The following is a 12,548-nucleotide window of genomic DNA, read 5'->3' on the forward strand; positions in this document are numbered from 1 at the left end:
TCCCGACAGTCTCTATGACTCTCGGAGGCCCGGGTGCGATGTGATGTCATCACGCCCCGGCCTGGCAGTCTGCCGTGATCTCGGCTGGACAGCCAAGATGTTTTTTTTTTTTTTTAATTTCAGGCTCTCCAGCCTGTAGGAGAGATCTGAGGTCTCATTGACCCCAAATCTCCCCATAAAGAGGACCTGTCATGCACTATTCCCATTCCAAGGGATGTTTACATTCCTTGTAATAGGAATAAAAGTGATCAAAAACAAATTAAAGGGAAAGTGTAAAAATTAAAAAAAATAACATAAACAAAAAAAAAGTAAAGTGCCCCCGTCCCCGGGTGCTCGCATGCGCACGTCACGGCCACATATGTAAACGCCGTTCAATCCATACATGTAAGGTATCGCCGTGAACGTTAAAGTAAGAGCAACAAGCCCAAGACCTCCACTGTAACTCTAAACTGGTAACCTGTAAACATTTTTAAAACGTTGCCTTGTCATGAAAGGAGTATTGCTCTGGTCTGCAATGGTTATGGAAGTTCAGTATTGATGGATCCTCTTATGTTTATGCAGGTTGCAGGATCTGGAGGTCCAGTATAAGAAGGAGAAGGAGGAGGCTGATCTTACCCTGGAGCAGCAGAGACTGGTAAGACGGGACCCGCCGCCATTGACATGGACCATTTTACTTAAAGGGACTGTAAAGACAGAAGGTTTTTTTTTTTATCTTTATGCATTCTATGCATTAAGATAAAAAAAACATTCTATGTGCAGCAGCCCCCCTATTACTTACCTGAGCCTATCTCTATCCAGCGATGTTGTAGGAGTTTCTCAGCTGCCCGGGACTCCCCTCATTGGCTGAGACAGCAGTGCGGCACGATTGGCTCATGCTGCTGTCAATCAAAGTCAGTCAGCAGATCAGGAGAAAGAGGGGGCGGGGCCGGGTCGCAGGTCTGTGTCTCAATGGATACAGGGAGCTGTGAATCGGCTCGGGTGCCCCCACAGCAAGCTGCTTGCTGTGGCGGCACTCAACAGGAGGGAGGGGCCAGGAGCACAGAAGGGGGAACCAAGAAGAGGAGGATCTGGGCCACTCTGTGCAAAACCAACTGCACAGAGGAGCGAAGTATAACATGTTTGTTATTTAAAAAAAAATCAGACTGTACAATCACTTTAAAGTGGTTTTAAAGGCTGAAGGTGTTTTTAGATAGAAGGCATGGAGGTAAAAAAAACCTTCTGTGTGCTGCTTCCTAACCGACCCCTCCCCCAATACAAACCTGAGCCCGATCCAGTGATGTGCATGAGAGCCGCTGCTCTCCCGGCTCTTTGCCTCCTCATTGGCTGAGTCACAGCAGCGGGAGCCATGGGTTCCTGCTGCTGTCAATCACTGACAGTGAGGAGGGGGCAGGGCTGAGCCCCGTTCTGTGTGTCTTAGGGGGACGGGGGGTAGCCCAGAGCGTACGGGGGACCCGAGAGTAGGAGAATCAGGGCTGCTCTGTGCAAAGCCACTGCACAGAGCAGATAAGCATAACATGTTTGTTTTTTTTACATCCAGCACTGCGACTCATCACTGCCCTGGCTGCACCTTTACATTAGTGCCCAATAGTCTTTCTTTGAGGTTGTGGGGTTGATTTACTAAAGGCAAAAATAGGCTGCACGTTGTAGAGTGCAGTTGCTCCAGAGCTTAGTAAATGAGCAGAAGCTCTGCTGACTTCCATCATCCAATCATGTGCAAGCAAAAATGCTTTTCTCTTTCGTTCATTGACGGACACAGCTCCTGATTTTCATACCCATTGGGTTATACTGCCCCCTACAGGAGTAGGACACAAGGCAGAAAAATAATCTTGCTACACCTATGGGCAGTCCCAGGGGGTATACTCCCTTTCCCTGCTACAGGTACTCCGTTTTTTGTCTGCCTAGTCAGGAGTAAGGACTTAGTTCCTTGCTGGGATTTAAAAAATTAAATTAAAGTGAATGAAAAAGCTGAAAAACAGCAATAAATGATGAAACGGTGATGAATGATATTTTCGCCTATTGGCTTATATACAGTGGGTACGGAAAGTATTCAGACCCCCTTAAATTTTTCACTCTTTGTTATATTGCAGCCATTTGCTAAAATCATTTAGGTTCATTCTTCTTCCTCATGAATGTACACACAGCTCCCCATATTGACAGAAAAACACAGATTTGTTGACATTGTTGCAGATTTATTAAAAAAGAAAAACTGAAATATCACATGGTCCTAAGTATTCAGACCCTTTGCTGTGACACTCATATATTTAACTCTGGTGCTTTCCATTTCTTCTGATCATCCTTGAGATGGTTCTACACCTTCATTTGAGTCCAGCTGTGTTTGATTATACTGATTGGACTTGATTAGGAAAGCCACACACCTGTCTATATAAGACCTTCCAGATCACAATGCATGTCAGAGCAAATGAGAATCATGAGGTCAAAGGAACTGCCTGAAGAGCTCAGAGACAGAATTGTGGCAAGGCACAGATCTGGCCAAGGTTACAAAAAGATTTCTGCTGCACTTAAGGTTCCTAAGAGCACAGTGGCCTCCATAATCCTCAAATTGGAAGATGTTTGGGACGACCAGAACCCTTCCTAGAGCTGGCCGTCCTGCCAAACTGAGCTATTGGGGGAGAAGAGCCTTGGTGAGAGAGGTAAAGAAGAACCCAAAGATCACTGTGGCTGAGCTCCAGAGATGCAGTCAGGAGATGGGAGAAAGTTGTAGAAAGTCAACCATCACTGCAGCCCTCCACCAGTCGGGGCTTTATGGCAGAGTGGCCCGACGGAAGCCTCTCCTCAGTGTAAGACACATGAAAGCCCGCATGGAGTTTGCTAAAAAACACCTGAAGGACTCCAAGATGGTGAGAAATAAGATTCTCTGGTCTGATGAGACCAAAATAGAACTTTTTGGCCTTAATTCTAAGCGGTATGCGTGGAGAAAACCAGGCACTGCTCATCACCTGTCCAATACAGTCCCAACAGTGAAGCATGGTGGTGGCAGCATCATGCTGTGGGGGTGTTTTTCAGCTGCAGGGACAGGATGACTGGTTGCAATCGAGGGAAAGATGAATGCGGCCAAGTACAGGGATATCCTGGACAAAAACCTTCTCCAGAGTGCTCTGGACCTCAGACTGGGCCGAAGGTTTACCTTCCAACAAGACAATGACCCTAAGCACACAGCTAAAATAACGAAGGAGTGGCTTCACAACAACTCCGTGACTGTTCTTGAATGGCCCAGCCAGAGCCCTGACTTAAACCCAATTGAGCATCTCTGGAGAGACCTAAAAATGGCTGTCCACCAACGTTTACCATCCAACCTGACAGAACTGGAGAGGATCTGCAAGGAGGAATGGCAGAGGATCCCCAAATCCAGGTGTGAAAGACTTGTTGCATCTTTCCCAAAAAGACTCCTGGCTGTATTAGATCAAAAGGGGGCTTCTACTAAATACTGAGCAAAGGGTCTGAATACTTAGGACCATGTAATATTTCAGTTTTTCTTTTTTAATAAATCTGCAACAATGTCAACAATTCTGTGTTTTTCTGTCAGTATGGGGTGCTATGTGTACATTCATGAGGAAGAAGAATGAACTTAAATGATTTTAGCAAATGGCTGCAATATAACAAAGAGTGAAAAATTTAAGGGGGTCTGAATACTTTCCGTACCCACTGTATATATAATGATTAAATAATAAAATAAATAAAAAACCCAACCATTAACAATAATATTACCCCCTGACCCTAATTCCAATTTTAGGCCTTAACCCTAATATTAAACCTTAACTCCTAACCTAACAAAATAAATAAATCACTAAAAAGGAAATAACCTTTACCCCTTTACAAAAAAGAAAAAAATGTAATAAAATCGCATGAAAACGCTGAAAAACATAGCAACAAATGATGAAACGGGTGATATTTTTCTTCATTGGGTTATATATACACTATATATATATATATATATATATATATATATATATATATATATATATATATAGGCCTAATATTGGAATTAGGGTTAGGTTTTTTTTTATATTAATATTATTATATATATATATATTGTAACAGATCTCCAATACTTGGACCAAGTATTTCTGTCTTATGTCCCCAGAATCTCAAGTGATGCAGTCCTGGCCCCTCAATTCCCCCCCAAACATCAGCCTCCAGCTTGATGAAGGTTAAAACAAATGACACTTTATTTACCAACTCACTTGCAATATATATCCAGTAATTAACATACCTGGCCATCTGGACAGACACAGGTGAATTTATACTGCAACATTATCATAATTAATTCAACAAACAACAAGCCCAAAACATAGCCGAATACACATTCCTAGAAGTGTGAACACACTTCATCTCTAAACAGATGAAAGCAGGAGACATAGGCTCTCAGACAGCCCGTCTCCCTATACAACACACCTTAGTAGAACTGTCAATACACATCCCTCCAGTATACCAAAGCTGAGTCTTAGGTCATTAGCATCTGTTTAGTCTCTCATGGTGTGAAGTCCTTTGCAGCTTAGGCCCAAAGTCTGTGTCGCTTGGGGTGACAGGGACTTGAATTCAAGGAAACAGTACTCCAAAGGTCCCCCCGCATACACCCCCAACCAGAGCCGCGCTCCCCTACAAGCCAGGGCCATAGTCCGTGGGCAGGAGGCTGGCCTCCACACTCCTCCAGTAGCCCGTGGCGAACGTTCCAGCAAATGGGCGTTCGTCACATATCTCCCTCTACCTGGGGAGACGAACCAGACCCCAGACCTCCAACTGGTTCTGTGTTAGTCTGGTTTCTTTTGCCAGACTGTGCCATGCTCCAGAGGGCCTCCTGCCCTATTTCCCAATTATAATATCAGGGGTCTTCCTGGGCAGGGAACCAGCTATAATCCACTCCAGAGGCATTCCATTGTTGCTGGAGGGGCAAAATCAGGGTGGCATGGGCCCCCATACTTAGGGGGTTGGGAATCTGGGCCGATTGCCCAGCATCTCTGTAATCCAGGGGTGGAGGCCACGGCCCCATCCACCCATTCCATGCCAAAAGCTTCATGGACTGGTGGGCAGATACCAGTGGGGTTCTGCCCGGCTGCTAGCTCTTCCGCTGGGTAGGCACTCAGCTGCTGGGACAAGGGACCTACAATCACCTCTCCCGCTAATGCTGGCTGGTCCTGGGTAGTGGGCACGATCCTCTCCACCCCCAGTGCTGTTGGCTGCTGCTGGGACGAGGGACCTACAATCGCCTCTCCCAGGAATGCTGGCTGGTGCTGGGTAGTGGGCATGACCATCTCCACCCCCAGTGCTGTTGGCTGCTGCTGGGACGAGGGACCTACAATCTCCTCTCCCGGTACCGCTGGCTGGTCCTGGGTAGTGGGCACGACCATCTCCACCCCCAGTGCTGTTGGCTGCTGCTGGGACGAGGGACCTACAATCGCCTCTCCCGGTACCGCTGGCTGGTCCTGGGTAGTGGGCACGACCATCTCCACCCCCAGTGGTGTTGGCTGCTGCTGGGACGAGGGACCTACAATCGCCTCTCCCTGTACCGCTGGCTGGTCCTGGGTAGTGGGCCTGACCATCTCCACCCCAGTGTTGTTGGCTGCTGCTGGGACGAGGGACCTACAATCGTCTCTCCCTGTACCGCTGGCTGGTCCTGGGTAGTGGGCATGACCATCTCCACCCCCAGTGCTGTTGGCTGCTGCTGGGACGAGGGACCTACAATCGCCTCTCCCAGTAACGCTGGCTGGTCCTGGGTAGTGAGCACGACCATCTCCACCCCCAGTGCTGTTGGCTGCTGCTGGGACAAGGGACCTACAATCGCCTATCCCGGTAACGCTGGCTGGTCCTGGGTAGTGGGCATGACCATCTCCACCCCCAGTGCTGTGGGCTGCTGCTGGACCAAGTCTAGGAGGTGTTGGTAGTCCTGTTTCAACCCCCACTCGATCATAACAAGGTAGATGAGGTCTAGTCTCAGCTCCAACAACAACTGGGCTGGTAGCATCCTTCTCCGGTAATAATAAATAGCCCAGAACCGCGACATCGCAGGACTGCCAAAATCATCATCCTCCTCCATGGCCTTCCACAACAGGCCTGGGCCATCATAGCCCCCCCCCCCTCTGGTTGAATGCCTTCTGCCAACCAAGGGTCTCGTTGGACTGCGTACCACCATAGTGCCCGGTACGAGTCATCCAGCATAATTTCTCTCTGGACTAGGCACTCAAGGTGCCTTTCCCACTGCGTCAAGGGTTGTTCTCCCAGGATAAACATCCGTTGGCTCACTTGTTCCTGCCAGCGTTGCGCTGTACTTGGAAGCTTCTCTTTCCGCCGAAGCTGTGCTACCTCCATGGACTCCTGCCAGAGTTCTTGCATTACATATTTTCTCCAGTTCCCCTTGTTCTTGTCTGACTTATGGCCCTGTTCCTTTGCCAGTATGTCTTGTAGCCTCCGTTGGAACTCCACCTCATATGGGGACACTGCCCGGGGGCTAGCTCGCTCCATCTCCTGAGTTCCTCCTTAGACCGAGATGCTGCTGGGCTCCTCACTGCATTCCTGGTTTGGGATCTATTCCGAGAAGAATCCCACCACTTGCCACCAGTGTAACAGATCCCCAATAGTTGGACCAAGTATTTCTGTCTTAGGTCCCCAGAATCTCAAGTGATGCAGTGACCTGGCCCCTCAATTCCTCCCCAAACATCACCCTCCAGCTTGATGAAGGTTAAAACAAATGACACTTTATTCACCAACTCACTTGCAATATATATCCAGTAATTAACATACCTGGCCATCTGGACAGACACAGGTGAATTTATACTGCAACATTATCATAATTAATTCAACAAACAACAAGCCCAAAACATAGCCGAATACACATTCCTAGAAGTGTGAGCACACTTCATCTCTAAACAGATGAAAGCAGGAGACATAGGCTCTCAGACAGCCCGTCTCCAATTTCAACACACCTTATTAGAACTGTCAATACACATCCCTCCAGTATACCAAAGCTGAGTCTTATGTCATTAGCATAATTTAATCCTAAACGTTAATTCCAATATTAGGCCTTAACCCTAATAATAAACCCTAACCTAACAGAATAAATAAATAACTAAGAAGGAAATAAATAATAAATTACCCCTTACAAAAAAAAAAAAATTAAAGTGGATGAAAAACAGCAACAAATGATGAAACGGGTGATATTTTTCTTTATTGGCTTATAATAATAATAATATAAATAAAATAAAAAAAACCCTTATTTCAATAGTAAGCCTTAACCTTAATAATAAACCCTAACATTAACCCCTAACCTAACAGAATAAATAAATAACTAAGGAGATAAATAATAAATAAATTAACCCCTAACCTTCAACCCCTTACAAAAAAAAAAGTGGATGAAAAAGCTGAAAAATAGCAACAAATGATGAAACAGATGATATTTGTCTCTGTTGGCGAATTAAAAATGCCGAAGCTCAAAAATGCAGGTAGAAACACTTTAAAAAGGTGACGCTGCGGTAGGAATGCAGCCTTATGGATGCCAGCTTTCTGTACTTTGCCCATTGTACTGAAAGTGAAGTGCTCTGGTACAGCCAATGTCCCCACAGGAGACACGTCCCCATCATTTCCTGTCCTGGCAGGAAGTGAGGGACAAATCTGTTTAATGGAGTCACTAGCTGCAGTAAAAAACTTGGCAGGGATTCCATCACTTTCCTATTCTTCCCATAATAAAATGAAGGTTTTAGCAGGAGATGGGATTTGAATGGAATACTTAGCCTTTGTATGGAGAATTGCGGGCTGAGTGTGGAGGTCGGGTATATAGACATCTCAGGACAATGATCAGTCCTCAGTTTGCACTGATTGAGGACGGTTTGTTAGCTCTGTAGTCCATGTCATGATATCCCTGCACATCAGTATCTCATGTCTCCTTTCTGAACAGTACGGGGATTCGGACAGCGGCGACGACTCTGACAAGCGTTCCTGCGAGGAGAGCTGGCGCCTCATCTCCTCCCTCCGGGAGAAAGTCCCTCCGGGCAAAGTGCAGAGCATCGTACGACGCTGCGGGCTCCCAAGCAGTGGCAAGAGACGGGAGCCAATCAGGGTGTACCAGATCCCCCAACGCCGGCGTCTGGGCAAAGACCCGCGGTCCCTGACCCTGGCGGACCTGAAGATGCAGGCGGTGAAGGAGATCTGCTATGAGGTGGCACTGAACGACTTCAAGCACAGCAAGCAGGAGATCGAGGCCATGGCCGTCATCAAGATGAAGGAGCTGTGCAGGACGTACGGCCAAAGGGACGTCAGCGAGAAGGAGGGCTGGAAAGCGGTGGCCCGGGACGTCTGGGATACTGTCGGGGTGGGAGAAGAGGATTCTGGGAATAAAGGCGGGGTTCAGGACCTGAAGGCTCACATCGACAAACTCACCGACATCCTGCAGGAGGTGAAAATGCAGAATAACATGAAGGACGAAGAGATCCGGGCTCTGCGCGACCGCATGGTGAAGATGGAGAGGGTCATACCAGTGGCACAGGTGAGAGAGGGAGGTTCTGTGTATCTTCCTATTGTTTTATTTACTCTTTGTACTTCTCTTTCACTTTGTTTCAGGGTACAAATGTATACAATATCCTTCTAAAATATTGAAATATTATCCATTGCTATTATTTTATTTTTTTATTACTTTATTTTGTTTTGTTATCCATTGCTATTATTTTATTTTTTTATTACTTTATTTTGTTTTGTCCATTGCTATTATTATTTTTTTTTTTTATTACTTTATTTTGTTTTGTTATCCATTGCTATTATTTCTTTTTTTTTGTTTTTTTATCTTATTTAATTGCTTTTGTTATTTTATTTTTATTTATACTGTTATTTTTTATGTATTATTATTATTTCATTTTTATTAATACTGTTTTTAATTTATTTTATTAATACAAATATAAATGAAAAATAAAAGTATAAATACAAATAAAATAAAAAAGTAATACAATAATAATCATAAAATGAAAAATAAAAGTATAAATACAAATAAAATGATAAAAGTAATACAATAATAATCATAAAATGAAAAATAAAAGTATAAATAAAATAATAAAAGTAATACAAGAATAATCATAACATGAAAAATAAAAGTATAAATACAAATAAAATAAAAAAGTAATACAATAATAATCATAAAATGAAAAATAAAAGTATAAATAAAATAATAAAAGTAATACAAGAATAATCATAACATGAAAAATAAAAGTATAAATAAAAATAATAAAAGTAATACAATAATAATCATAAAATGAAAAATAAAAGTATAAATACAAATAAAATGATAAAAGTAATACAATAATAATCATAAAATGAAAAATAAAAGTATAAATAAAAATAAAATAAAAAAGTAATACAATAATAATAATAATAATAATTACAATAAAAGAAAAATAACAGTATAAATAAATATATAAAAAATACAATTATAAAATCAATGAACTATAGTATAAATAAAAATATTTCATTGATTTAATTATGAACAGTATAAATATAATAAAATATAAAAATCAGTGAAAGATTTTATTTTTATTTATACTGTTATTTTTTATGTATTATTATTATTTCATTTTTATTAATACTGTTTTTAATTTATTTTATTAATACAAATATAAATGAAAAATAAAAGTATAAATACAAATAAAATAAAAAAGTAATACAATAATAATCATAAAATGAAAAATAAAAGTATAAATAAAATAATAAAAGTAATACAAGAATAATCATAACATGAAAAATAAAAGTATAAATACAAATAAAATAAAAAAGTAATACAATAATAATCATAAAATGAAAAATAAAAGTATAAATAAAAATAAAATAAAGTAATAAAATAATAATAATAATAATAATTACAATAAAAGAAAAATAACAGTATAAATAAATATATAAAAAATAAAATTATAAAATCAATGAACAATAGTATAAATAAAAATATTTCATTGATTTAATTATGAACAGTATAAATATAATAAAATATAAAAATCAGTGAAAGATTTTATTTTTATTTATACTGTTATTTTTCAATTTTGTTGTAATAATAATTATTATTATTAAAATTATAAATAAAAACAAAATAATAAAAGTGATACAATACTAATAAAATAATTGAAAAATAACAGTATAAATAAAAAATATAATATTGAAATCAATGAAATATAACAGTATAAAAAAAAATCATTGATTTTATTTTATTATTTTTTTATTATACTGTTATCTTTGTGTGTGAGTTGTTGTCTGTACATGGTGTCTCTATAAACTCATCCTCTACTGTTCTGTCCTCAGGATGACCCGGGAGAAGAGTACTTGGAAGACCAACCTTTCTGGTGCTCCAGCGAACCTCCCGAGAGTCTCCAGAATTCCCCCAGCCATTCTCCCAAGGCTGTCCGTGTTACACACCTCATGGAAGACGATCCGACCTTCAGGCGGGGGAGGATGAGGTGGATGAAGCAGGAGCAAAGCCGCTTCCAAAACCTGCAGCAGCAGCAGATCACACGGGCCCTCCGCCGCCCGCCTGGCACCGGGAAATTTATCCCGCCCCTGGACTGCAAACTTCGCTTTCCCTTTAAGAGCAGCCCTCAGCACCGCTTCTCCTGGGCACCAGGCACGACCTACGTGGTGGAAGACCTCAACAGCCCCCCCTGGTCAGGAGAGAAACGAGGCGGGGAAGGCGACGGAGAGAGGCGTAACGAGCGCCCGCAGAGGCGCCAAGAAGACGGCGACCATCAGAGACAGAGACGAAACTCCTTGGACGGAGGGTCAAACAGAGGAAGGAGGCCCAACTATCCCAACAATCGCCAGAGCGGAGAAGACGGTCAACAGTTCACAAGAAGACCTCAGAGCAGGGAGGGCGATGGAGGGGGCCAGCAAAAACGCCACCCTCCATCGCCTCAGGAGCGCCCTTACAAGTACCACCCTTACACCGCTCCGCCCAGGATGCGACGCCAGAACTCCGCCCCCAACTTGTGTGACATGGAAAGCCCCGTCTGAGTAAAAAAAAAAGGGTCGTGAGATCGTCGCAGGGAACCGGCTTGGTGGAGGTGAGCGGAGGCCGCGGTAGAAAAGAACAAGTTATGTGGAGAACGGACGAGAAGGTTGAGAAGAGAAAGATGAACGGAAGTTATTTTTGAATTTTGCGCACATCGAATTAGGAAGGTCGTAGGATGAAGGATCGAGGTTTTATTCTGAACTTTTTGAAGTGTTGGTTTTAAGTTTTAATTTTTTTCTTTTTATGTGGATTTTTTTTTTATCCTTTTTTTTGTTTTTTTTTTTTTGTTTTTTGTGACTGATGTCTTTAATCGGCCTGCAGCAGCTGCTAAGGAACACAACACTACGAGGGGGGGTTGTTGGCACTAGAAGATTGCCGTGGCCCATTGAAGGCGGGCCTGGGGGGGCGACCAGTGCTTGGGCAGTGAAAAGACCCCACTGGTCCCTGAAGCCATACTTGTTACCCCCACCAGACCAGGCCCCCCCCCCTCTTTGCCCGCCCTAATATACTGTAACAAGAGACTGTTTGAACTCATTCTGCACTGAGTGAAGGTTATTGATTCTCTGTGTGTATATCCATCTATCATTGTGTGTGTATATATGTGTATTTATAAATACAAAGAGCTTCAGGCAAGTTTCAACGCTTGTGGTTTGCGCTGCCCATGGGATGCCCAGCTGTGTTTTCTGGCAGGGGTTTATCCACCAGCCTCCCCCCTTCATCCCCCAAGGCCGCTTCCATACCAGGCCAATTTCGCCATTCCTCTCCTACATGTAAAAAAAAATAATCTTTTCCCCCCCAAACATTATATATATATATATATATATATATGTGTTTTTTTTTTTTTTATTAGCAGAGACCGTAGAGAATAAACAAACATAATATAAATATATATATATATATATATATATATATATATATATATATATATATATATATATATATTTATTTATATACATATATATATAATATAATTTTTGTTTTTTTGTTTTTTTTATTAGCAGAGACCCTAGAGAACAAACTGGCGGTCGTTGCAAATGTTTTTCATGTCACACATTATTTGCACAGCAATTTTTCAAACGCGATTTTCATGAATGGAAAAAAAAAAACCCAATATTTACCCCAATTTGTATAATATGAAAGATGATGTTACGCTGAGTAAATAGGATTCCTAACATGTCATGGTTTAAAATTGCTCACATCCGTGGAATAGCGGCAAAATTCAGTATTTAAAAAATCTCCAAAGGCTACACTTTAAAATATTTTACAGGTTGCAAGTTTGGGGTTACAAAGGAGGTCTAGTGATAGAATTCTTGCTCTCACTCTGAGGTTCCCGGCGATACCTCACACGTGTGGGTTGAGCACAGTTTACATCTAAAGGTGGGACCTATGTATGCGTTCGCTTCTGCGTGCAAGCACGAGGAGAGGGGGGCATCCATGGACATCCTCCCAGATCCCTGCTTCCCATGCGCCCCCTGGGGTGCACATCTGGCATGCTCTGTGACCGATGTGTCCTTCTGACACACCTGGTCACAGATCGTGGTAAGGGCCAATCACAACAGCC

At 42.3% G+C, this 12,548-nt stretch overlaps 1 protein-coding gene across 1 annotated transcript in view; it reads left to right on the plus strand.

Annotated features, from left to right (window-relative positions):
- KIF1C (kinesin family member 1C) overlaps positions 1-11,048 on the plus strand; it is a 99,421-nt gene extending 88,373 nt beyond the window's left edge. The window contains exons 19-21 of the mRNA XM_082254304.1: positions 562-634; positions 7,907-8,494; positions 10,285-11,048. Of these exons, the coding sequence (XP_082110430.1) occupies positions 562-634; positions 7,907-8,494; positions 10,285-10,989 (1,366 nt within the window). The 3' untranslated portion in view covers positions 10,990-11,048. The remainder of the gene's footprint in view (positions 1-561; positions 635-7,906; positions 8,495-10,284) is intronic.
- Positions 11,049-12,548: the final 1,500 nt, after the last annotated feature.

The sequence above is a fragment of the Pelophylax lessonae genome, assembly GCF_965119305.1.
Source record: "Pelophylax lessonae genome assembly, chromosome: 4".
Taxonomy (NCBI): domain Eukaryota; kingdom Metazoa; phylum Chordata; class Amphibia; order Anura; family Ranidae; genus Pelophylax; species Pelophylax lessonae.